Source organism: Bos mutus, chromosome 12 (assembly GCF_027580195.1).
Source record: "Bos mutus isolate GX-2022 chromosome 12, NWIPB_WYAK_1.1, whole genome shotgun sequence".
Lineage (NCBI taxonomy): Eukaryota > Metazoa > Chordata > Mammalia > Artiodactyla > Bovidae > Bos > Bos mutus.
The window spans coordinates 31,318,181-31,345,506 of NC_091628.1; the positions used below are offsets into that span (position 1 = coordinate 31,318,181).

Below are 27,326 nucleotides of genomic sequence, written 5' to 3' on the forward strand. Positions count from 1 at the left end.
GTTTCCTCACCAACCTCTGGGTGTGGGTCCTGCCTGTACTGTATCTCTGTCCCTCCTACCTGACTCATGCCTCATGTTTTTACTTGTGGGGAATCTTTTCTGTTATTCTTCAGGTTGTTTTCACAGATACTTGCTCTGTAAAGAGCTGTAATTCTGGCATGTCCATGGGTACATTCAGGGTCTCTACTCTGCCATCTTGGTCACCTCCCAAACCAAAGTACAAGTTCTTAATTAAGGATTTATGGTACATGAAGGAACCTGAATTTCATTTTGAAATCATGAGCTAAATAAGTTCAATGAAGTATCACAGTTTTGGTTTTGCTTTATTCAGTTCAGTTCAGTTCAGTCGCTCAGTCATGTCTGACTCTTTGCGACCCCATGAATCGCATCACGCCAGGCCTCCCTGTCCATCACCAACTCCCGGAATTCACTCAGACTCACATCCATCGAGTCGGTAATGCCATCCAGCCATCTCATCCTCTGTCGTCCCCTTCTCCTCCTGCCCCAAATCCCTCCCAGCATCAGAGTCTTTTCCAATGAGTCAATTCTTCACATGAAGTGGCCGAAGTACCGGAGTTTCAGCTTCAGCATCATTCCCTCCAAAGAAATCCCAGGGCTGATTTCCTTCAGAATGGACTGGTTGGATCTCCTTGCGGTCCAAGGAACTCTCAAGAGTCTTCTCCAACACCACAGTTCAAAAGCATCAATTCTTTGGCACTCAGCCTTCTTCACAGTCCAACTCTCACATCCATACATGACCACTGGAAAAACCATAGCCTTGACTAGATGGATCTTTGTTGGCAAAGTAATGTCTCTGCTTTTGAATATGCTATCTAGGTTGGTCATAACTTTCCTTCCAAGGAGTAAGCATCTTTTAATTTCATGGCTGCAATCACCATCTGCAGTGATTCTGGAGCCCCCAAAAATGAAGTCTGACACTGTTTCCACTGTTTCCCCATCTATTTCCCATGAAGTGATGAGACCAGATGCCATGATCTTCATTTTCTGAATGTTGAGCTTTAAGCCAACTTTTCCCCACTCTCCTCTTTCATCAACAGGCTTTTGAGTTCCTCTTTACTTTCTGCCATAAGGGTGGTGTCATCTGCATATCTGAGGTTACTGATATTTCTCCTGGCAATCTTGATTCCAGCTTGTGCTTCTTCCAGTCCAGCGTTTCTCATGATGTACTCTGCATATAAGTTAAATAAGCAGGGTGACAATATACAGCCTTGACATACTCCTTTTCCTATTTGGAACCAGTCTGTTGTTCCATGTCCAGTTCTAACTGTTGCTTCCTGACCTGCATACAGATTTCTCAAGAGGCAGGTCAGGTGGTCTGGTATTCCCATCTCTTTCAGAATTTTCCACAGTTTATTGTGATCCACACAATCAAAGGCTTAGGCATAGTCAATAAAGCAGAAGTAGAGGTATTTCTGGAACTCTCTTGCTTTTTCCATGATCCAGCAGATGTTCGCAATTTGATCTCTGGTTCCTCTGCCTTTTGTAAAACCAGCTTGAACATCAGGAAGTTCACAGTTCACATACTGCTGAAGCCTGGCTTGGAGAATTTTGAGCATTACTTTACTAGCGTGTGAGATGAGTGCAATTGTGTGGTAGTTGGAGCATTCTTTGGCATTGCCTTTCTTTGGGATTGGAATGAAAACTGACCTTTTCCAGTCCTGTGGCCACTGCTGAGTTTTCCAAATTTGCTGGCATATTGAGTGCAGCACTTTCACAGCATCATCTTTTAGGATTTGAAATAGCTCCACTGGAATTCCATCACCTCCACTAGCTTTGTTCGTAGTGATGCTTTCTAAGGCCCATTTGACTTCACATTCCAGGATGTCTGGCTCTAGGTCAGTGATCACACCATCGTGATTATCTGGGTCATGAAGATCTTTTTTGTACAGTTCTTCTGTGTATTCTTGCCATCTCTTCTTAATATCTTCTGCTTCTGTTAGGTCCATACCATTTCTGTCCTTTATTGAGCCCATCTTTGCATGACATGTTCCCTTGGTATCTCTGATTTTCTTGAAGAGATCTCTAGTCTTTCCCATTCTGTTGTTTTCCTCTATTTCTTTGCATTGATCGCTGAGGAAGGCTTTCTTATCTCTTCTTGCTATTCTTTGGAAGTCTGCATTCAGATGCTTATATCTTTCCTTTTCTCCTTTGCTTTTCGCTTCTCTTCTTTTCACAGCTATATGTAAAGCCTCCTCAGAAAGCCATTTTGCTTTTTTGCATTTCTTTTCCATGGGGATGGTCTTGATCCCTGTCTCCTGTACAATGTCACGAACCTCATTCCATAGTTCATCAGGCACTCCATCTATCAGATCTAGTCCCTTAAATCTATTTCTCACTTCCACTGTATCATCATAAGGGATTTGATTTAGGTCATACCTGAATGGTCTAGTGGTTTTCCCAACTTTCTTCAATTTCAGTCTGAATTTGGTAATATGGAATTCATGATCTAAGCCACAGTCAGCTCCTGATCTTGTTTTTGCTGACTGTATAGAGCTTCTCCATCTTTGGCTGCATAGAATATAATCAATCTGATTTCAGTGTTGACCATCTCGTGATGTCCTCGTGTAGAGTCTTCTCTTGTGTTGTTGGAAGAGGGTGTTTGCTATGACCAGTGCATTTTCTTGGCAAAATTCTATTCATCTTTGCCCTGCTTCATTCTGTATTCCAAGGCCAAATTTGCCTGGTACTCCAGGTGTTTCTTGACTTCCTACTTTTGCATTCCAGTCCCCTATAATGAAAAGGACATCTTTTGGGGGCGTTAGTTCTAAAAGGTCTTGTAGGTCTTCATAGAACCATTCAACTTTAGCTTCTTCAGCATTACTGGTTGGGGCATAGACTTTGGATTACTGTGATATTGAATGGTTTGCCTTGGAAACAGAGATCATTCTGTCATTTTTGAGATTGCATCCAAGTACTGCATTTCGGACTCTTTTGTTGACCATGATGGCTACTCCATTTCTTCTGAGGGATTCCTGCCTGCAGTAGTAGGTATAATGGTCATCTGAGTTAAATTCACCCATTCCAGTCCATTTTAGTTCACTGATTCCTAGAATGTCAACATTCACTCTTGCCATCTCATTTGACCACTTCCAATCTGCCTTGATTCATGGACCTGACATTCCAGGTTCCTATGCAATATTGCTCTTTACAGCATCAGACCTTGCTTCTATCACCAGTCACATCCACAGCTGGGTATTGTTTTTGCTTTGGCTCCATCCCTTCATTCTTTCTGGAGTTATTTCTCCACTGATCTTCAGTAGCATATCGGGCACCTACTGACCTGGGGAGTTCCTCTTTCAGTATCCTATCATTTTGCCTTTTTATACTGTTCATGGGGTTCTCAAGGCAAGAATACTGCAGTGGTTTGCCATTCCCTTCTCCAGTGGATCATATTCTGTCAGATCTCTCCACCATGACCCGCCCATCTTGGGTTGCCCCGCAGGCATGGCTTAGTTTCAATGAGTTAGACAAGGCTGTGGTCCTAGTGTGATTAGATTGACTAGTTTTCTGTGAGTATGGCTTCAGTGTCTGTCCTCTGATGCCCAAAGCTTTGTTAAACTTAGATTCACCCAACTGCAGATTCCAGTGTTAAATTATACACTATATTTTCTGTTTTGAAAGTAATCTACTTGTTCAGGCCATCTTCTATTCTTGCAATGTCTATATTCCAAGGAGTAACAAAATGCATGAAAGCACTGGTTATATTTACGTCTACTTGTGAAAGAGGAATTACACCCAGTGTAGAAAGAAACACTGATTATAGTGATCAGCCTGTCATGCGTATTTTGTACAAGGATAGGTGTGAAGAGGCGTGTTCACTGGAAGAGCCACCCTGCAATGTGCCAGTGCTCAACTGTTTGCCAACCCACCCAATACTTTGAGACAGTAAAACCCACAAGTTCCTTTATTCACAGATATTTAAAAAAACATAACACAGAACTACATTCTAATCTTTTATTGTGAATTTTAGTGTTAATAAAATTAATTTTAATCAGGCAGCAGCCTGTGAAGTAACTCTATTATTAGACTCCTCAAATACTAAACTGATTCCTTAAGAAAAATCACAGCATCTGAAAAAAGAAAATGCCTAACTGAAGAGCCTGACACCTAAGCAAAGTTAACTCGGAGGAACCTGCAGTTTACTTTATGAAGGAACCCAAATTATCCCAACTCCAGGTAAATACTATGGACTGCAGAGACTAAGAAATAGTAGCAATTATTTCAGCACTGGGGTACACCCAAAGAATTAACTAGTGCTGACAAATGTCATTAATATAAAGGTAAAAACAAGCAAAGAAAGGAAAGCAAGCATATAAATCAGAGAGCTTTTCAAAAGCAAGCAGACTTCCTGGGATCCACTCCAGACTTGTCCTACTGGGACTGAGATTCAGACTGATACGAACATTTTCCCCTAAAATTTCCGGGTGATTTTACACACACCCAGGGATGAGGATCATTGGCATAAACACAAAGAAGGTTAAAGAGGAAGCGGTGGGGGGCAGAGGGGAGGAAGCAAAAGACCTTCAGAAAATAGGCACTAATCATGTCCATTTCTGTGTTTAAAGCATCAGCTTTACCATTTAGACTGTGTTCATTAATTTCATAGTACCCTCTACTGGTCAGGAAAGGTATCTAAGATTCTTCAACTAAGGCACAGAAATCTCCAACTTTTGTTAACAATTAGCTGAAAGACAACACATTTAGAAACAAGTGAACCTTCATTATTTCTATATTTTCTCATAATTTAAGTGTAAAGTGGGGTGGCAAAGACTGTGCTGGCAAACAGTTTTACACTTGATCTCGACAGTCAGGAGCAGTTTTTACTCTACAATATTCAGTAGTATCCCTGGCCTCCAAGCACCAGATGCCAGCTGGAAACCCTTTCCCAAAGTGGTAACAACCCAAACCTTTCATAGATGTTGTTCAATGACCCGCCCCACCTCCCAGAGTGGAGGGAAACATTGCCTTCAGTCATAAATCAGTGACTCACACAATAAAAATGTTCCTCAGAAACAGATAATCTTTAATTTCTGTAAACTAGGTTCATAAAAAATACCTTATTAAGAACAAACCACCATAGGGAAGATTTATGTTTAAACAAACTATCATGGAATTTGTTCATGGACAGATAGCATGTGTATGTACATGAATGTTATGTTTTTAAATTTAAGCATCTTGTGATACATAAATCTATGCAGTACTATAGTTTAAAACTGACATCTCCTGGTTGTTTAAGTTTTCAGTTTAAAGATAAGACCAAAATCAAAAACCTGAAAGAATCAAAGAATATATCTATAATTCTAACGTAGCATCAACAAAGCAAGTATTATTCTTTTGAGTATTAATGGACTATACTGAAACAAGGTAAAATCTAATAGTCTTGTTCTGTCCTTACTTTGAAATATTGCCACTAAAATCAATTATAGATGTTTATTCTGAAAGATGCTACCATAAAGGTTGCAGGCTCAGAACTACTCAAATTAAATTTATGGAATAACTAGAAAATAGGCTGATTTGGAACCTGTGCACAGTTTTATATTAGTAACATTTTTTTTAAAGACCTAGAAAGCTGTTGCTTTCATATAAATAAGAAGTTTTAAAACCAACTCCCTTGAGTGCTTTCAATTATCACATAAAGCAATGACCCAAATAATTTCAAATGATCACAGATATTTAGGCAACAATTCTCATGTGTTAGTACTTTTAATGTGCACATCAAATTATAGGAAAAAGACAACTATAAACAAGACGCAGGCCCTCTACTTCCATGAACAGCACATGGCATTACAGTAAGCCAAGTTTATATTCAACCATCAAATGCGGTTCTCCCATTAGTTCACTTTGTGATGGGTCTGAAAAGAAACAAAAATAAACATGTTAAAGGGTCTCAAAAAAAGATAAATTCTCTGATTCTACTCAGATGAAAATTTAAATTAGGCAAAACAAATATAAAGTGATAGAAAATATACCGCTGGCTGCCTGGGGCCAAGGGTGGAGGAGCAAAAGGACCAAGGAAACTTGGGGGATGATGAAAACATTTTACATCTTGATTGAGGAGACAGTTCCACAGCTGCACACATTTACTAAAATTAACAGACTGGACACTGTAAAATGGATGCATTCCATTGTATGTCGACTATACCTCAATTCAGTTGATTTTAAAAGAAAATATAGATTGAAAAAGTTCTCATGTTTCAAAGTTCTTAAATTTTCCAGTGGCTTCCAAGTTGAGTCTAGAAACAATCGCTAAGAGATTAAGCAATCCTTAATGTAATTTACAATTTCATCTCTATCATTCTGTGCTCTGTTGCAAACACATATATATACAAACCAGAATCCTAGAGTAAAAAAACCTTAGGAATCTTCTCTCTTGTCTGTACTGATGAGTCAGACAAAAAGTCTTACTTTAACTGTGATAATGCACCTAAGATAAAATGAATATCAACAGTAAGCTTCCTACAAACAAATAAAGCGTTTTCTTTTTTTTGCCCTCTACTCCTCCACACAGAACAAGAAACAGAATAGATACCCAATGAATTAAACTATAAAACAGTTTGTTAAAATAAATAATCATTCAAATAATGATTATCAAGAGTAACAAATCGATTTGGATATTTCCTCACTGGACCTCCTGAGACTGGAGATGACTGTGTCATTATCAGTTCAGGAATCCTGACTCTGGCCACTTGTCACACAACATAGTAGCCTCAGCAACAGCTGATACTGTTATAATTATTAATAAATGGTTAGATATACAAGAGTTTGCTACAATTATTAACAGAGTAGAGGACTATGTATACAAAGGGCATCCAAAACCCAAAAGTATGTTTACAAAGGAGTACAAAGAACAAAGGTGTCTGCTGCAGCAGTGCTTCATGTTAATGAGAGAGAGAGAGAAGCACGCACCCCTCAACACAGGCACTGATGCAGCATACCTCCTGTAAGATACACACAGTACGAAACCAACTGTGTTAAAAGATAAATACTAAGCAATGACAAATGTCTTCTGATTTCATATGGAAAGTCTGGAAGGACATCCACTAACTAAAAGCAGCAACCAAACAGGGAAGGAAGGAGGGAGATGGGTTGGGGGTAATTAATCATGGAGGACGTGAGTCTCGGCTGTAATGTTCTCAATTCTTAAAGAATATCCTCATTTATATAATGCCATCTTTCCTTGAAACTCTGCTTGTCTAAGCCTTTGATTTGATAAAACACTTGCCCTAGAAGACAGCACACCCTGTGCTGGTGAGCAAGGCCCCAGCCCGTGGAGGGTCCTCCCAGGCAGGAATAGTCACCTTGGTCAGTTTCAGTTTCCTCATCTTCAAGTGACAGGAAGGGAGTAAACAGAAGGCCACATTCAGCATTAGGAAAAAGTCTCACATCTCTTCCCTTCCTTATAACATAGCGTGCAGATTTTTGTTGGCCAAGTACTTCTCTGATGAGCAAGCAAGCAAAACCTTCATCACCTCCAACACTTTAAAAAAATGTACGGATTTTCATCCCAGTTTAATAGTCTTCATATTGCACTTAGATTAACACAGTACTTCCTCACTGTAGACTTTAAAATTCCTTCTGTATCAAAGGTGATGAGGAGAAAGTGGTGAGCCAGAGCTTTTCTCACTCAGCATGAACCAGGCACCTTAGGAGGCCCTGGAGTGAACAAGACAAAGTCCCCAGCTCTCCTGGAGCCTGTATTTAAGTTGGGAAAACAAATAAGAAACAAGAAAATACCAGAAGAGTGATATGCAAAGAATTAAAGTGAGGTGACAGGGTAACTGGGAGCACGTTAGACTGCGCAGTCAAGGAAGGCCTCTCTGAAGGGGTGGCATTTAAACTGGGACTTGAGAAGTGAGGGGAAAGTATTCTAAGCAGAAGGAACAGCTAAGGCAAGGCCTAGCTGTTCACCTTACTTGTTTTAAATTAGGACTAAATGTAAAAGCTTAGGAATCCGAGGTTTCCTGCACTCAAAAAGTGCCCTCACAGAAGAGGCTCATGAGACTTCTGCTGTGTCCACAGCACTTCCTTACCAAACATCGGCAGCCGAGCAAAACTAGTATAATTTAATCCTGCTTCGTTTTTCTGTTTCTCCTGAACTGCTGGGGCACAATGAGCACAGACGATACTGGACAGAACTGTATTTGCTCTCTTTCCTCAGAACCAGAAAATAACAGGATGCTACATGTTCTTAATTAAAAGTCATTGACCTCAAACATAATACAATCATCCAGAGAAACTTATAAAAATTTTTTTCTTTAGTATTCACCATCTACAGAAACACATCTAGGAGGACAAGGAGGGTATTTCTGAAGAAACCTTTCATTTTTTTCTAGATGTTTTTAAAGCTAGTTATATCCCACAAATGTTCTGAATACTGCAACAACAATCCTTGTTTAAGCTGCCCTAAGAATATCATACTGGATTCACACATCAGACTTTATCCTCAGGACATAAAATCAATGACTGTCAATGGTTGACTGAAATGACTATAATCTCAGAACTCCATAGACATCTTTCACTTTTAAAAGCAGTTAAAGAACAGTTATTACCATTAAATTTTATCTTATTTCAGTGAATAAACACAAGTGAATTTTATCAACTATAAGCTATATGATGACAAAGACATAGTAGGTTTCGTTTGCTGCTGTTGCCTTGTAATTACTGGGGCTCCAGAAAAAGGTATGGAATGACACTTACCATTAAGAATATCTTCAAATCCAATAGTCTCATCGTTACCCCTCAAAATATCCAGTGAAAGGTTTGAGCTTGGAAGAAATGGAAGACGCTGAACCTTTAGGAAAAGAATAAAAGAGCAAACTTAGAAATAGTAGAGAGGAAAAAACATACATGATCACATTTCAGTGTCTTCATTATTTGTAAAATTCACAAACTAAATAAAATACCAATTTAACTGGGGGAGGACAGGGAAATTTTTAATTCTTCATAACCTTATTCAAAATATAGACACTGAAATTGAAAGCTTTTACTAATACTTAATAATCCCATCAGGTCTGCACATTATTTGGGACCTTTGCATCTGTCCAGGAAAACCGAAGCATACAATGTGATGAAACACAAAATTCTCGAATCTAACATCATGCTTTGTTTCTAAAACACATGGGACAATCAAATTCCTGAAGAAATTCTGAAGAAATGCACTGAGAGCATTACTTCACTTAATAAACTGATTATTCATTTTGTATGTTGTTCTGTAATGCTCATAGCACAAATACAAGTCATGACCCTTTAAAACAGTAGTGATAACTAGAGATGAAGATCAAAGTTATCTGTGGGCTTTTAAAAACTACAATGCCATTCTGAACTAGTGCTATCTACATTTTCCAATTACTAAATACATGTATTGCAGACTGGGGTTCCCTTGTGGCTCAGCTGGTAAAGAATCCGCCTGCAATGCAGGAGACCTGGGTTTGATCCCTGGGTTGGGAAGATCCCCTGGAGAAGGGAAAGGCTACCCACTCCAATATTCTGGCCTGGAGAATTCCATGGTCTGTATAGTCCATGGGGGTCACAAAGAGTCAGACATGACTGGATGACCTTCACTTATACTGCAGACCAGTACCTAAGTACAGTGCAGAAAGCACTGGCTATAGAGTCAGAGGTTCAAACTCTGCTTTCAGTACTGACCAACCCTACGGCCTTGCCTAGTTACCTGATCTGTCTCACCCTGGTTCAACACCTGTGGCACGGGACAGCAGCACCTTTCCCTCACACCTGCAGCACAGTGTGCTATAAAGCACGGCAGTCACTGGCACATACTCAACAAACCTTAATGCAGCCAAACCAAATTTTCCATTTTTCTGTTCTTTGTTAGCTATCCAGCAGTCACTGGAATCAATGCAGTGTGATATGACAGAATCTAGAGCACAGATGGGGGACAGTTCTTAAACACCTGGAAGGACATTTTCTTCCTGAGTAACATGTGTATTCAGCGATATACAACCTGCCCACTAGACACCTCCACTTGGATATTCCTAGAGGCAGCACAAATTCAAAGTAACTCCTCAGAAGGAGAGAAATATAAAAGTGGACGCCTGTAACTATCCAGACACTGAGCCTCTAATCGAAGGGGTTTCCCATTTCAAAGCTGCTTTTCTCTATGAAGTAGGAATGGAGATAAAATCCTAACAGGGGGAAAGTAGGAGAGGCTGCAGGGAAGAAGAGAAGGTGAGGTTTGTACAGTTTTTACCAAAACGAAGACTCCTCCCAATCAATTCAGCACACAGATGGGATGCATGCAAACTGACAGCTGGAAACCCACCTGCTGCACTGCCTTGAATTCCATCTGCAGTTTTAGTGGTGCAAAAAGACCCTGGATGTTTCTCAGTGTGGAGAAGTTCATCTTGTCTTGGTTGAGCTGGAACTACAGAGACAACACGTAATTTTAAATGTGACATTCTGCTTTCAAAACAATGAGCACTGACATCCATGTGACACACACATACACAGAACCCTTTAGGTGGTCTTCAGGACATCTATACATGTCCTACCTTTGGGAGTGACCTTTCTCCACCTATTTAACTGACTAATATAAGTCTAAAACTTTTCAAATGTCCCCTCTTCTAGAAAGCCTCCCATAGCTTGGCTGCTTCATCTGTGGTCCTCTACAATGCTTCAGGTAGTCCCAATCCACTGCTTATCTTCCCACTAAATTTTCAGCCCCTAAAGGATGGGGATGATGTCATACCCATCTGTGTACGTCCTGTGCCTAGCAGTAACTTGGAAATGAAGGCCTGAAAAAAAGATCCAAGGCTGGAGGGTCGGGCTTGGATATCAATAGCAAAAATGGCAGGGGAAAAATATAAAAGAAATAAAAAAGATTACCAAGTGAGGAAATATTATGAGAGGAATGGAGAGGTGGACCAACCTCTAGAAATGTCCATAAAAAAGACAAAGAAAAAGGTGTAGAAAGGGAGCTTTAGTGAACCAAAGCCTATTCCATAGGATATTGAAAACAAAGCTTCATGTTCTTTATAGTCAAATGCTCAACACCAGAATTGTCTTAATCATGTATTACTAACATCATTTTTCTACCAGAGGGTAAAAATAAAAACACAGGTAACATACTTACATTTTTTTCTGATAATTCAAGAGGATGACTGGGCAGAAGTTCATTTTTCACACAAGAGAAACTGAAAATAAACATTTAAAAGGGAGGTTATAGATCATTCAATACCTAGGGCTCACACTTATCTATCAGTGCTGTCATACAATGAAATGGCACAGGGAGCTTGAGGCCGATGAACAAACTATTCTGTATGCTGACTGTGGTGGTGACTGTGGGAATTAATACATATATAATTCACAGAACTACACTAAGAGGGAAAAAAAAGATCAAGTATTCTATATATTGTTGTAAATATATCTATTATAGATCCTGGAGGTCAAGAACTCAATAAACTGGGAAGAACCCTCCAAAAAGTGGTGCTAAGTGATGCTCTGTATCTGGAAGAAACTTCATAGTGTGTGTACTACTATTACTCTGATGATGTGATTCTTTTATTACATAAAGTACCTACATTTCTCCTGTTCATATCTAATGCATATTCAATAGTTAATATATTTTTGATAAACACACACTGAAAAACTTGTTTGAGATTTACCAACTACCTACTATATGCGAAGTACTATATTAGGTGATACATAGCTAGAACCGGGCCACGGGTCCCTATCACTCTATATAAACATCACCATCTTATTCTCCAACCAGGATTTAAGAGCTGAAAGAAACCTTAGAAATCCTGCAACATCAGTATTTATCAAATATTGTCTTTGTACAAATTTGGGAATTTGAAAATGGTCCTGCTCATGGTAATCTTACAATCTGAGAAGAAAAAGGAGCATTTCGTGTATGTGCAGTGGGAGTGGGGGGAACGGACCAAAACCCAAAACCAAATTACCAGGACTCGGTTAGTGGCTAGCTTATGAATTTGATTATACTATAAACCAAATTATATCTCCAATTCCAAAAGCAATATACTGCATCTTTCACTACAAAATGGAAAGACAATGAGGCATTATGTCTGCTTCCAGGGACCAATATTAGAATGACATTCTATGACTAAATACCTTCTAAGTAAATATAAAATTCAAAATACAGTATGTACCCAGTAGGGAGGATATTTGACTAAACAGAAAAAACCATCTGCCAAGAAAAAAGACCAGTACCAGAAAATGAGGCCTAAACATATAAAAACATAAAGGGAAGGGGTACAACTGTGCTATAACTAGAAATGAAAAACAAGAGCAGCTAATACTTACTTACTGCTTTAATGTCACATATTGGTCTAAGTATTTTCCAGGGATTAGCTCATTTATTCTTCAAAATAAAGACAGATGCTATTACTAGCCTTATTTCATAGGTGAGGGCAATGAGACAGAACAGTTAAGTAATCTGCCCATGGACACACATCTAGTAAATAGCAGAGTCATGACCAAAACCCAGAGCCCATGCTCTTTACTGCTATGTTCTAGTACCTCCCAAAGAAAAGTGAACTACTCCCAATTTGCCTTAGTTAGTAAGATGAAGAACAAAGGGCTCTCCAAGTTATCAGGAGCAAAAAGAGGAATCCCACCAAATCGTGCTGCCAGCTAATCTCTCCTAGGAGGACACACTTTCTTGGGAACCTGGTACTCTGGCAAAATGCTTCTTCCTCTATAGAAACATTCATGCTTCCTCTCCTCCCTCCCTCTAGTCTAAAGTATACTACTTGCTACCTTTTAAATTAAATACATATTTATGGCTTGTCAAAAGATTTAAAGAATATTGTGAAAAATAATTCACATATTATAACAAAGTCACAACTCCCCTACATACCCCTTTCGAAGAAGATCATGACTTTCAAAAGGTCCACTTGCTGACAGCTCAGTAACTGGAATACTGTCCTTTAGCTGAGATCCAAGTCCTCTGGCATTCTACAACACAAATAAAAAACACTATTATGTATAAAAAAAAATGTTAACAACTCACACTGAACCTCTATGTAAAAATACTGTTTAAGCATCAGAGAAAAGATAAGGTCTCTGCCCTCCAAGAGACTACAGTCTAGGCCATTACTATGAGCCTCAGCATCACATAGAGGGATGCACAAGGTTCAGTGAATAATCTGGAATTTGGGGCAGGAAGGATTCCTGAGCTGAGTGCACTCAGACTGAAAGGCATTCCAGGAAAACAAGAACATGGGTAAAGGTATAAAAATATAAATGAACAAGCCGCAAGTAGTTTGAGATGATCAGCTAACTATATGTCTGAGTAGGGCAGAAAGAAAGGCTGGTGAAAAGAAAAATGAAAAGGCTTAAATATGCAAAGAAATTAAGATTTTGTTCTGAAATTGAGCACCAGATCATGATCAGATTTACTTTCATTGGGAAGATCCTTTCTTTACGTTGGAATGATGAGCCCAGAATGAAAAAAGTTGAGGACAGAATCCTGGAGAGTACCATTCCTTAAGGACAAAGAACAAGGAAAATGGAATTAAGAATGGACAGAAGAGCTAGAAGAGAGTGGTCACAGAAGCTAAAGAAAAAACGGAATCTCAGAAAGCATTTGGTTCCCTTAAGAGGGTGCTACCTGTGAAAAATAAACGCACTTAATCAGGCTGGCCTAAATAAAAAGAAACAAAACGCTAAGATTCACTGTATATGCGGTACTTGTGTTCTGTCACCCTACTCATTTACACTAATTTAATCACCAAATATTTATATCTACTATGTGGCAGGTACTCACTCTACTAGATGCTGAAGATACATATCTGGCGTCTAGGGCTTAGTCTAATGAAGAGAGAATATACATGCATAACAAAAATGTAACAAACACAAGATGCTGAGTTTAAACCATCTAGTGCTGAATACAACATCCTTGCAATCCTGAAGAAAAATGTCAAAAAGCTACAAGCAGTTTGGTATTTAGTCTATACTCTTCTAGGAGAAGGAGAAGGCAATGGCACCCCACTCCAGTACTCTTGCCTGGAAAATCCCATGGATGGAGGAGCCTGGTGGGCTGCAGTCCATGGGGTCGCTAAGAGTCGGACACGACTGAGGGACTTCACTTTCACTTTTCACTTTCATGCATTGGAGAAGGAAATGGCAACCCACTCCAGTGTTCTTGCCTGGAGAATCCCAGGGATGGGGGAGCCTGGTGGGCTGCCGTCTATGGGGTCTCACAGAGTCGGACACGAGTGAAGCGACTTGGCAGCAGCAGCAACAGCTTCTAGGAGAAACTACTCTGGGAAATTAGCTTTTCAAATTGCTGTTTTACTTCAATTCGTGCATTTCACTAGGGTCAGGTACTGTAGTTTGTCCAGGGTTTCTCCAATCTACTAATTGCATCCAGGCTCTCACACCTGGATAACTTTAAGAGCACTCTACTGGGTCTTGCTGCCTGTAGACGCTTCCATTTTCCAGTTCTACACAGCAAAGTCTGCTTGACATGCAATCTCCTCCAACAAAGCTGGGAGAAAACCAAAAAACAAACAAACAAAAAATCTTTCACTGGTTGGTCAATGCCTTTTCAACGCCTTTTCAATGTCTGAAAAACAATGTCCAAGGCCCAAAGCCTGGAACTCAAGAACCTGCACAACAGGTTTCAACTCCCCTGAACAGAAGTCACGGTCAATTAGGAAAAGAAGCTGGAATCTACTGTTTGTCACTAACCTAACAGGTGCCTGTGATGAAGGCACAGAACCTTTCTGGCCCTGCCTACTCATCCTTCCAGGTATCTGAACTCCTACAGGACTAGAGTTGTATGACTGTACCTTCCCAAACGTTATTTCCTACATGCACAGTTCTCCTCCTCCCAGACTGCTTTATTGTAAAGTGACACAAGAAAAGTCTCTTCCAGGCACAAAGAAAGGGGGATTGTGATCTCTGGGTTCTACCCATTATCACTTTGCCAATTCCCTTCTGTAAAATATCGGGATCAGTACATAATGTTTCTAAGAAAGTAGCAGAGGGGAGCAAATCTATGAAAAGTTAACACTAGTTATTTCAGAGTGTCTTAAAATTTTTTATTTAGCTGTGCCAGCTCTTAGTTGCAGCATATGGGATCTAGTTCCCTGACCAGGGATGGAAAAACCCCTGCCCCCTACATGGATAACACCAAGAGTCTTAGCCACTGGACCACCAGGGAAGTCCCTCTGAGTGTTTATAAAACCTCTTTTCTATGTTCAGCAGTATTTGCCAACAGAAGTAAGTGTTAGTCGCTCAGTCATGCCCAACTCTTTGGGACCCCATGGACTGCAGCCCACCAGGACCCTGAGTCCATGAGATTTTCTAGGCAAGGATACTGGAGTGGGTTGCCATTCCCTTCTCCAGGGATCGAACCCGGGTCTCCTGCACTGCAGGCAGATTCTTTACCGACTGAGCTACAAGGGAAGCCCATTCACCAACAGAAGCTTTCTAGATTTGGACTGGTACTAAGAGTCACGGGCAATGACGGACGATTCAGGAAATCTCTCCCAAATAGCAAACTTTTTTAAGAAGAGGAAAAAAGAGAAGGGGCGAGGGAGGAGGAGGACTCCACTAACAACGCTAACACAGAGGGAGTAACAAGTATATAATTTTACCCCCTCCAACGCCTGACATGCTACAAACTCCCCAAAATGTTGGCAAAGTAAAAGCAGAGTGATGGAAAGCCGACCCATAGTTGTGGGTTTGTTATCCAGGCGGTTCCGAGGGTCGAGGGCGGGTGAGGAGTTTGGGGGACGCGACTCCCAAGGGCTAACGGGCGGTGCCCCCACCCCAAGACCGCCGCAACTTTCGGGTTTGCCCCTGCCACCTCGGCGCCGACTCCAGGAAGGGACCGAGGTCGGGGTCGGCTGGTGGGTGGGTAGAGAGAAGAGGAGGTGAAAGAGGAAGAAGCCGAGGCGCGGCTCCCGGTACCAGCGCCGGAGCCCAGCCCGGACGGCCACGAGTACCCCTGAACCCCGTGACTCAACAGATCATGGCGGGAGAGGCGGGCTTCCTCCTCCTCCCGCCGCTGCTGGGGGGACGGCAGGAAGGCGGCGGGCTGCTCCTGCGGCCACCGACCCGAGCCCGCCGGCCACTCGGGTCGCCCGGGGTATAAGGGGGGGTTTCACTCACCATCTTCGACTCGCTCGGCGTACAGACGCTCTCCCCTTGACGGTCAACTGGCCCCGCCGCTCACTTCCGTTTCCGGGCTTGCCCCCCCCAACATCCGCCGGAAGTGCGTCCGTCCGGGCGAAGGAAGGAAGGAGGGCGCGGGGCGCCGGGAGGGAGCCGCGCAGGGCCGGGGCTCCCACGCTTGAGGTCCCAAGGGACCTGGGGCCAAGGGCGCTGTGAGGGATGTGGGCTGGCGGAGGTTGGGAAGCGGGGGGCTCGGGGCTCTGCTCTCCTCGTCAGCAACCCCGACCGCCGGGGGAGGGGCAGTGTGCTTTGCCAGGTGCGTCGCCCCGTCAGTACAAAATCTCTGAGGTAAATATGACATTTTTTTCCATAAGGATAAGCAAGGCCCAGGTGGGATGAGTGACTAGCCTGCAGCAAGCCTTGAACCCAAAGGTTTTCCCAGTTTCTTTTGCTTCTTTTTTAATTTAAATCACGTATCGACGTCCTGTTTAGAACCCTGGGCCGAGGCTAGAAATAGAGAAATGAACCGGCTGGTGTGGGTCCTGCGCTACAGCAATAGAGGAGCTCTTGGCGGTGGCCAGGGTGACAGCTAAGTTAAGTATAATTGAGGGCTTTTATTGGGGCTTCCCTGGTAGCTCAGCTTTTAAAAATTCGCCTGCAATGCAGGAGACCCGACTTTCTGGGTCGGGAAGATCCGCTGGAGAAGAGACAGGCTACCCACTCCAGTATTCTTGGGTTCTCTTGTGGCAAGTGGAAGAAAGAGCAGACACCACTGGATCAGTTTTTGAGGACAGTGGCATCATTTGTGAGAAAGCTAGGTTTCAGCCAGCGCTAAGATGTGCAGATAACTTGGAGCAGAGTAAAAGGTACCAGGAAGTCTTGGTTGCAGCAGACCAGGAAAGTTTGGTTGCACGTTTTCAGGGCCACAATAGCAGAGGAGTACCTGTGTAGAGATGTCAGTTTCTCTCCTTTCTGCCCTTACGTAGCCTATACACACTTTACCATAATCTCTAGCACCCATACTGTTTCCCACAGACTCCTACAATCAGGGGCCATGTCTTACAAATTATCGTATCTGCATTGTAGAACGCACCCACTAATGTTTATTAAATGAAAAGTGGAGGGGAAGAATGCATAAATGGATACTTGTGCCTAAGAGGTAAGACTGACTAATATGGTTGGGAAGTAGGCTGGAAGTAGGTTTGGAGAATTTTCCAGAAGCACCCTTCTGCACCCGGAGCCCAACCTGAAAGCTCAGCACTATAAGCCAAGACCCTAAATCCTTGGCTGGTCCCAATTACGCCCCTTCCCTCAGGACTGTCCTTAATAAAAACTGCCATCCTACCACAGTCTCTACAATTCTGACATCAGCTGACATCAGGAGCCACAGTGTGTGTGTGTGTGTGTGTGTGTTGTGCCCAGCCTTCTCATTGCCTCCAGCTGCAAATTCTGGCTGGGCCTGCTTAGCCTTTCTCCTTCCCAGCCTCTCTGGACACTTCTTAGCCAGGAGGATTCTTTTGAGCTTTGAAATCAGAATGGGGGGATTTGGAGAGAGGCTGGTGCAAGGCTTGATGGCATAGCGATGTTTTCCCTCAGCATTTAAGGTAGAAGAGTGAGCTCTTCGTTGTCTGAGAGAGAAAGGAGGGAAAGCAATTCATGGAAAAAGTTAAAACATATTTTCTTCAAGGTAGGTAAAACTTCAGTTGCTCAGTCGTGTCCGACTCTTTGGGACCCCATGGACCACAGCACGCCAGGCCTCCCTGTCCATCACCAACTCCCGAAGTTTACTTAAACTCATGTCCATTGAGTCGGTGATGCCATCTAACCATCTCATCCTCTGTCGTCCCCTTCTCCTGCCCTCAATCTTTCCCAGCATCAGGGTCTTTTCAAATGAGTCAGCTCTTTGCATCAGGTGGCCAAAGGATTGGAGTTTCAGCTTTAGCATCAGTCCTTCCGATGAATAGGATGGACTGGTTTTATCTCCTTGCAATCCAAGGGACTCTTAAAAGTCTTCTCCAATACCACAGTTCAAAAGCATCAATTCTTCAGCACTCAGCTTTCTTTATTGTCCAATTCTCACATCCATACATGACTACTGGCAAAACCATACCTTTGACTACATGGACCTTTATTGGCAAAGTAATGTGTCTACTTTTTAATATGCTGTCTAGGTTGGTCATAACTGTCCTTCCAAGGAGCAAGCATCTTTTATTTCATGGCTGCAGTTACCATCTGCAGATTTTGGAGCCCCCCAAAATAAAGTCTGTCACTGTTTCCATTGTTTCCCCACCTATTTGCCATGAAGTGATGGGACCAGATGCCATGATCTTAGTTTTCTGAATGTTGAGTTTTAAGCCAACTTTTTCACTCTCTTTCACTTTCATCAAGAGGCTCTTTAGTTCTTCACTTTCTGCCATAAGGGTGGTGTCATCTGTATATCTGAGGTTATTGATACTTCTCCTGGCAATCTTGATTCCAGCTTTGCTTCATCCAGCTCAGCGTTTCTCATGATGTATTCTACATATAAGTTAAATAGGCAGAGTGACAGTATACAGCCTTGATGTACTCCTTTCCCGATTTGGAACAAGTCTGTTGTTCCATGTCCAGTTCTAACTGTTGCTTCTTGACCTGCATACACATTTCTCAGGAGGCAGGTCAGGTGGTCTGGTACTCCCATCTCTTTAATCCAGAGTTCGTTGCAGTCCATACTGTCAAAGGCTTTGGCATAGTCAGTAAAGCAGAAGTAGAGGTATTTCTGGAACTCTCTTGCTCTTTCGATGATCCAATGGATGTTGGCAATTTGATCTCTGTTTCCTCTGCCTTTTCTAAATCCAGCTTGAACATCTGGAAATTCACGGTTCATATACTGTTGAAGCCTGGCTTGGAGAATTTTGAGCATTACTTTGCTAGTGTCTGAGATGAGTGCAATTGTGTGGTAGTTTGAGCATTCTTTAGCATTGCCTTTCTTAGAGATTGAAATGAAAAGTGACCTTTTCCAGTCCTGTGGCCACTGCTGAGTTTTCCAAATTTGCTGGCATATTGAGTGCAGCACTTTGACAGCATCATCTTTTAGGATTTGAAATAGCTCCACTGGATTCCATCACCTTCACTAGCTCTGTACATAGTGATGCTTCCTAAGGCCCACTTGACTTTGCATTCCAATGGCTGTAGGTGAGTGATCACACCATCGTGATTATCTGAGTTGTGAAGATCTTTTTTGTATAGTTCTGTGTATTCTTGCCACCTCTTCTTAATATCTTCTGCTTCTGTTAGGTCCATACCATTTCTGTCCTTTATTGTGCCCATCTTTGCAAGAAGTGTTCCCTTGGTAAACATCTAAGGTAAACTTAGAACTGTTGTATTAAGTATAAATTTCAGAAATTGCTCCCCTGAAATTGGCAAGGATGGTACAAATTTCAACTAAGAAGAAAGTTATTATGTTTCAGAGGACCATAAAATAACCTCCAGATTATAAAGAGTACCTCCATCTCCTCTTTAAACTGTCTGAATTCTGACAGGGTTGGGAAAGGTTCAGTGTGCTTAATTTAAGATAAATCCTATTTACACATCTTTCTTTGCAAGTCCCTTTGTAAGTGTTAAAGAGATGAAGGAGTATGTTACATCAAGTTTATTTGACCCTTCTCTTTAACCCTCAGAGGTGGGTGTTTCATATTTCTTCTGAAATATTTTGCTATGATTTCAGTTAGAGCTATTTTTAAAGAGTGTCCTCTGCTTGTGAAAAGCTGGGTTTTGATAATACTAGAGTGGACTCTTTGGAGTCCAGGTGCAATGCAAACTTCCACAACTGAAGTTTGCATTCCATGTTTGTTCTGGCTGTGTTGTGAGGCACGTGGGATCTTAGCTCCCTGACCAGGGATCAAACCTGTGCCCCCTGCATCGGAGGCACAAAGTCCCAACCACTGGACCACCAAGGAAGTTCCCCTTTACTTTTTGAATTTTTACCTTGGGTGTATGTGTGGTCAGTCACTCAGTCGTGTCTGACTCTTTGCGACCCTGTGGACTGTAGCCCAGCAGCCTCCTTTGTCCATGCTGTTTGCCAGGCAAGAATACTGGAGTGGGTTGCCATGCCCTCTTCCAGGGGATCTTCTGAGCCAGGAGTCAATCTCCTGCGTTGCAGGCAGATTCTTTACCTCTGAGCCATCTGCGAAGCCCCGGGTCTGTATTTTTAGGAAACAGTTTATATTTTCAGCATGGGGAGTCTATTCATTTGCCTGTGGATCATACAGCTGGTAGGTTATATGCAAAGAATTTTAAATTTTAGACCCATTTCTTTTACCCTTCATTTGCCAGTCTACATGTAGGAGCATAGAATCATTTTAATAGTAACTAAAAACTTTAATTCAGAAGATATATCTGCCAACAAACATTGTACAGTGCCTTACAAAGCCTGATATATTATGCCCATATGCCTAATGTTTTCTGTTTAGATGCTGTTTTTGGATAGTAGTGTCAGTGTTCCCCTCCACTGTCATGAATAACTGAGAGGGGATGTTTTAATATTTTTGAAAATTGGAAAATTTACTCCCTAAGGACAAAAATTTGAGGGAAAATTTGCATATATTCAAAGCACACTAGAAGATTATCTCAGAAGCAGTTTATATTAATCTTATTTGGAATCTAAAAGCTGATTTAGAATCTAAAAGCTGAAAAAGACAGCCTAAGTCACTCTGATTGTATGACTGGTTTATTTGACTCTCTTTCCTTCTAGAAGCAATGCATGCTCATTGTAGAAAATTAGAAAACAACATAAGGGGGAAAAAAGGGAATAGAGAACAGAGTTAACCACTGTGAACACATTGGCTCTGAGACATTCTCTTATAAGACAGAATATGTTTATCGTTTTAAAGAAAATAAAAGTGACTCCCATTTTCTACGTGAGCTGGGAAGTTTCCTCTTGGCTTTTTTCATGACCCGTGTTATTATTTAATAAAATATGTCATTCTGAAGCCTTAGAAAACACCCTTCCTTTACTTCTTCAAGAATGGGGAATTACACGTAGGCTCTTTACTCAACATTTTTCATTCTGACAGTGTGGTTGGATGCCAAGTGGCTGTTCTGAGTAATTTTTGAAGGTACGTTTTTTTGGTACTTTGCCAGGGAAATCATAACTCTTAAAATGCGCCATAGACCTAACCATACAATTGGATTTATGGATAGATATTATGTCCCATGTTTTGTTGTTTTCTCACTGTTTTAGTCTCTGGGATTGATGCCAAAGGCTATTCAGCCTCACTCCATTTATTAGAGTGTACAACTAAGTTTACACATTAGAGGGGAAAAAAAGACCTGTTTATCATTCTACTTAAGACGTCTTTATGTCAGTGAGAAAGGAAAGTATTATTCTCAAATACCACAGTGAAATCTCATGAGAAATAGGGTATCATAGTTAACAAATAATTACCCGTTGCCTGAGCCACAAGAAGAACTCCTTGTCTTATTCCAGACCATCTTCTCTGCTGCTGTCAAAGACGTTTTGTGTCCTAAAATTCAAATCTGTGACTTCCCTCCTCAAAGCGCTTCACTTGCTTCTCATTCCTGGCCTCCAGGATTAATTCCGGACTCTGTCCAATGGCAAACAGGCCTTCTGTGATCTGACTGCTAACCTCATTCTTAAATCCTTTACTTCAGTCATATTAAATTACTTGGAATTCTCTGAAAATGTCATTGCTTTCATGCCCCTGCACTTTTATTCTTGCTCTCCCCTCTTTCTGGCATGCTCTGTTGCACCATCTCAGGTCAGCATCATCTCCTCTGTGAAGTCTTGCCTGACTTGCTCCACCGCCCCATTCTCCCCGCTTCGGGCAAAAGGGATCCTTTGTGCCCTGTGACATTCACATACTTGTTTGACTGCAGCTGTAGCACATTGTTGCACTTGTTTGCACATGTGCCTCTCCTTATCTTTTTCAGCTTTTTCGTCTGTAAATCTCATTCACCATCTTTTGGGAGCTTTCATCTTACTTTAGGAACACTGTAGTAGTCTTTCAGCTTGTATTCCATCTCTGCTATCTTATGTTATGAATTCTGTTAACTCTTACTTTTTCTATATTTTTTTAAATCTCCTTGAATTTTTCTTAGATTAAGCTTCATTTTTTAATTTTTTCTCTTAACTCTGTTTTTTCCCTTTATTAGTTCAGCACTTACTACCTTTTTTTAATATTTTGTGGGATGTCCTAGAATTTTAATGTACATAGTGTGTATGTGTAATTTAGTAACGTGTGTAACTAATCAAATGTGTAATTAATGTCTTCAGTTAGTGTTTTACCCTCTTGAACAAAGTACAGACCTTTGAATGCCTTATTCCTATTACCTGCTTCCTACTTATATGCCATTTTTTTTCTACTAGCATTTTGATTCTATATTATTTCCAAACCCTATAATTAAGGTGTCATTGTTGTTTAACACAGTGATTTTATAGATTTATCCATGTATTCATCATTTTCTTCACTATTGAGGATCTCTCACCTTCTTTCTGCTATGAGTTTTCTTCATCCTAAAGTATATCACGCAGAAGTTTCTCTGAGTGATAGTTAACACTCATTTTGTAGTCTGTCGGAAAATGTTTTTATTCCGCCATCATTCTTGAAAGATAGTTTGTTGGTTATAGAAAATGTCAGTTACTTTCTCTCTGCATTTTGAAGGTGCTATTCCAGTGCTTTCTGAAATCCATGTTGCTTTTGATAAGTGTGCCCAAAGTCTGTTTTTCCTCTGTGATTAATCTATTTCTCCCTCTGACTGCTTTTAAGATTTTTTTCTTTATCTTTGACCACAAAGTACCTTGGTATGAATGTGCTTTTTTATTTATCATGTCTTGAATTTGTTGGGCATATTTCTGTGATAAAACGGGAGTTGTTGTTGTCGTTGTTCAGTCACTAAGTCATGTCCAACTCTTTGCAGCCTCATGGACTGCAGCATGCTGGGGTTCCCTGTCCTTCACGGTCTCCTGGAGTTTGCTCAAACAGGGACGGCACTCCTAAAAAAAGTCATATTTACCTGACCTGTCCTTCCTTCCTCAGCCACCACCTCATTTGAACACAGTTAAGAGAGGTGGTCCTGTGAGAATCATCTTGAAATCATGAGATTACAAACATGAAAATGGAGAAGTAGAAGAGAAAGAATCTAAGTCCTTAATAACCTCACCGAGCACTGAATTGCCAACTTCTAGGCTTCATGCCTAGAGAAGGAAATGGCAACCCACTACAGTATTCTTGCCTGGGAAATCCCATGGACAGAAGAGCCTGGCAGGCTACAGTCTATGGGGATGCAAGAGTCAGACACGACTTGGTCACTAAATCACCACCACCACCACCAGGCTTCATGTATAGGAAGAAAATAATTGGCCTTTTTGCTTAATGTTTATTCTTTAGTCAGGTACTCAGTTGCATCCAAAATTAATCTTAATAGAAACATGATCCTTTATTTCTCTGTGAAGTGCAGCAAGCACTGTAACAGAGTAAGTGCTCTGTACCATTTCAAACAACTACTGGTCATATTGAATCATGTGTGTGAAGAAGTCTGTTTGTCTTTGAAAATATTGATAAATTTGATTTAAGAATTTTATTTTTAATCAAAAACCTGTAGCTGACCTACAGATCAATTTTTAAAAAGACAAACTAATATCAAATACCTACTAAAAGTACCAGACAGTGTTTCTTCTACTACGCCATAGCTTGTCAGACTTAGCTGGACAAGTACCACAAGGGAAGCCTGGCGTGCTGCCGACCTTAAGGTTGCAAAGAGTCAGACATGACTGAGCAACTGAACTGAACTGAACTCTTTTTCCTAAGTTAATTCTTAGGAACCAGAAATGCAATCAAAGACATATGAGACATACATGCTTCTTGAGTCATTATGTTTGAGGTATATCATTCCTTCTTAGGAAGAAGGAGGCAAAAGAAATGAAAATCAAGGTTAATCAGAAGATCTGGCCTGAAGGAATTGCAAGTGTAAGCAGGAAAGAAGAGGAAGGAGAGAGTGAGATAGAGAATGATAGAGAGATCAACACAGCTGATTCTCTTTACTCTTCTGTCTTCCAACCAACTCAGCTGTCTTTTAAAAAGAAGACGTATTTTAAGAAGGAGCAATCTGCAAGCCAGCCAGAAACAGAGAGGCCATTGATTGACCTGTGGAAAGCGCTCCTATTCATCCACTGCTAAATGCATTCTAAGAATGCCGACTGCATTATTCAGGTGTGGCTTTCTGGGACAGAACGTGATCTTGTGCTGCACGAGGACACACAGAGCCTACAATCTGGGGAAGCTCCGAAAGTGTGTGTTTAACCTCTCTTCCCTATCACATAGACATTTTCTCACAGCTCCTAAAGAGCTGGGCTCTACTGTACTACAAAGGGCTTCCGTGGTGGCTCGGTGGTAAAAAATCTGCCTGCAGGTGCAGGAGATGCAGGTTCGATCCCTGGTCTGGGAAGATCCTCTGGAGAAGGAAATGGCAATCCACTCTGGTATTCTTGCCTGGGAATTTCCATGGACAGAGGAGCCTGGTGAGCTATAGTCCATGGGGTTGCAAAGAGTCAGACAACTTAGCAACTAAAGAACAACGTCACTGCAAAAACTCAAATATGCTTGAAAAGCTTGTTTCTTTAGTTGATTACTCCCATTTTCACCTCATTCAGTGTAGGGAATTGCATTTCAGGTTCTATGTAGGAAGAATCGTTTCAGTGCTCAGAGCAGTCACCCTGAGCAGTAGAACTAAAGTAGACTGAATAGACTCAGTCATATTTGTATCATGAAGATAGGGAGATGCAAGAAGCTGCAGTCTGGCTTGGGTTTGAGAGCTGGTTCTCCAGTTGACAAGAGTCCCTCCCATCCCCACAACAAATGTGTAAATGCCAGAATTCCCCAGTCTACCCACCTCATTCCCCCTGATTGACATAGCCCAGGCTCCTTAAAGGGTCAGAATGTCGCACACATTTTTAAACAATCAAAATGGTCATATCTTAAAACAGGAGAAAGAGAAGCCTTGAATGCTTCCCAGACAACCATTTGTGTCCCTCAGAGGGTTGCAGCCTGACCTACCGGGGAGGAGAGTGGCTGCTACTGGGGCATTTGGATTTCCTTCTATTTCTACTATATCCCAGTCATTAAAATGGGGGATCTCCACAGAGTTAAAGGTTATTTTACACAGGAAGCACATTCAGTATTAGTACAACAAATGTTTTCCTTTCTCCAGCCATGGAAGAACTCCACTCGGAGGGAGTCGTGATAAATCAGAGCATCAGCCCTTTCCGCTTGGACACCAATAAGTCCTGCACTTCAAAATTGCTGACCTAAAAAGGATGCTCGAGAAGGAGCAAGTTTTTTTTTTCCTTGTAAAGAAAGCAACACCAAAAGCAGTGTGACTTCCTTGTTCACTTAGATGCATGCAAAAAAGAAAAGTGAGTCATTCTTGAGTTTCTAACTTTAGTTTATAGAAACAAAGCACTGAATCATGTAACTTGTCAGGGAAGACCTAGATATAGTTTGCTCTAGATAATGTTTATATTGAAAGAGTCTGAAATTCTATTTTTGTGGTAGAGTTACGGGATTGGGGCTACAAGTGTCTACTCATCAGTAATTTTGCAGTTGAGGATGTGATTATAAAAACATTCCAGCAGAGATAGGGCAGGGCCCACAGAGCCATCTAACTTCATTGAGCCAGCCACACTCAGGCTAGAACTTCTCTGAATCCAGAATTGAAAAGGAGCTGTGAGATCAACATTAGGAAAAGCACCATGGACTCAGTCCAAGTATTCATGTTCGTCATGCTGTGGATGAAATGAAGGATTTAGAAAATCACTTATTCAGTCATTTGGAAACTTAAATAAAAGCCTTTATTTGATAGGATCCAAGCTCAAGTCTTTCTGCAAACCAAAACAACTCTCTTGGAAACCTGATGTAACAATTAGCCTACCCCAAATAATGAGTCTTATTTTCTCCCTTTTAAAAGTACTAGCCCCCTGCCCTGTCTTCAGTACTTTTAAAACTTGCTTTTATTATCTCTCGTACATACGATCTACCTTTCCAGTTCTAATGGGTTTGTAGCTATTAGGTGTCAACCAACAATCAAGCAGTTGTTGGTAACAATACCATGAAATAATTTCTAATACTGTAACAACCGCGCTTCCTCACTTCACCATTCTGCCATACTGCTGCCCATTAAAGTAAACTAAGCAAAACAAAGTAATTTGCTGATTCAGTGCATTCCTAAACCATGATTTGGGGAGTATCTGATGTTTGGAGTATTTGCATTATGGCTCTCCCAACTGTGAGAGGATTTGTTTTCTGTAAGATTTCCTGGAGTCCTGGGATAGTTGTTGCACACTGCAATTAAATTCAATCTTGTGTAGGGTTCTGAAGAATGATTGAACCAACAACAACCAAAAAACCCTCTTCAGCATGAATATTCTGTCCTGTCTGCATTTATCAGGGTCACTGTCTTTGCTTCAGGACCTTCTTCCTTCCACCCTCACAGCATGAGCCTGTGGACTGCCTGCTGAGGAACATCCTACTGAGAAGAACCTCCAGATCATTCCGTGAGATGGTAGCAGAAAGGAACCAAGGTGAAAAGAGGGGTGGTGTGGGGAACTTCCCTGGCGATCCAGTGGTTAAGACTCTTCTTCCACTGCAACCGGTGTGGGTTTGATCCCTGGTTGACTGAATGGCGTGGCCAAAAAGCAAAAATAAAAAAAAAGATGGTGTGAGATTCCCTCAACCTTCTGGTAATTGACTTGGCTTCTGGTAATTGATTTAGGGTCTTAGATACATATCCTTCCTTAAAACAGTTCCCACAGAATGCCAGACCCTGTGTTGAGACCTCTACCTGTGTTCAAACCTTTCAAATTAAACATTATTAATAATTGCCATTTTGCAAATGAGCAAATTAAGACTTAGAAACCTTCACTGCACTGACTGTCATAAGTCAGTGACAAAATCAGTTTGTCAGGTTCTAGAGCTCAAGCTCAGCATTTTGCTATACTTCCTGAGTAGAAAATTCAGCCACAGTGCCCTTTAAAAAACCCCAGAAATCACAATCTAACCACATGCAAAATAAGTATTGGTTGAAAGTTTTCATAAAAAGTAGCAAAGATTTTGAAACTGTTTGGAGGGGACACATAGGAGACAAATGAACTATCATTTCTCTTTAAGTGGTATTTATGCAGCATTTATAGTGCTCACCTGATAGCAGACTGG

The 27,326-nt window shown here is 41.3% G+C and overlaps 1 protein-coding gene and 1 long non-coding RNA gene across 2 annotated transcripts; one reads left to right on the forward strand and one right to left on the reverse strand.

Moving 5' to 3' along the window:
* Positions 1 to 5,023: 5,023 nt before the first annotated feature.
* On the reverse strand, positions 5,024 to 16,238 carry POMP (proteasome maturation protein). Its single transcript, XM_005902170.2, has 6 exons — positions 16,120 to 16,238; positions 12,857 to 12,954; positions 11,111 to 11,171; positions 10,301 to 10,402; positions 8,719 to 8,812; positions 5,024 to 5,873 (listed from the first exon to the last, which is right to left on the reverse strand). Exons 1-6 carry the CDS (start codon positions 16,120 to 16,122, stop codon positions 5,806 to 5,808), a joined length of 426 nt encoding a protein of 141 aa, XP_005902232.1. The 5' UTR covers positions 16,123 to 16,238; the 3' UTR covers positions 5,024 to 5,805.
* A 109-nt stretch (positions 16,239 to 16,347) lies between these two features.
* LOC138990201 (uncharacterized) lies at positions 16,348 to 26,904 on the forward strand. Its single transcript, XR_011466318.1, has 4 exons — positions 16,348 to 16,470; positions 24,186 to 24,329; positions 25,327 to 25,531; positions 26,563 to 26,904. It is a non-coding gene; the product is annotated as an uncharacterized lncRNA (long non-coding RNA).
* The last annotated feature ends 422 nt before the right edge of the window (positions 26,905 to 27,326 follow it).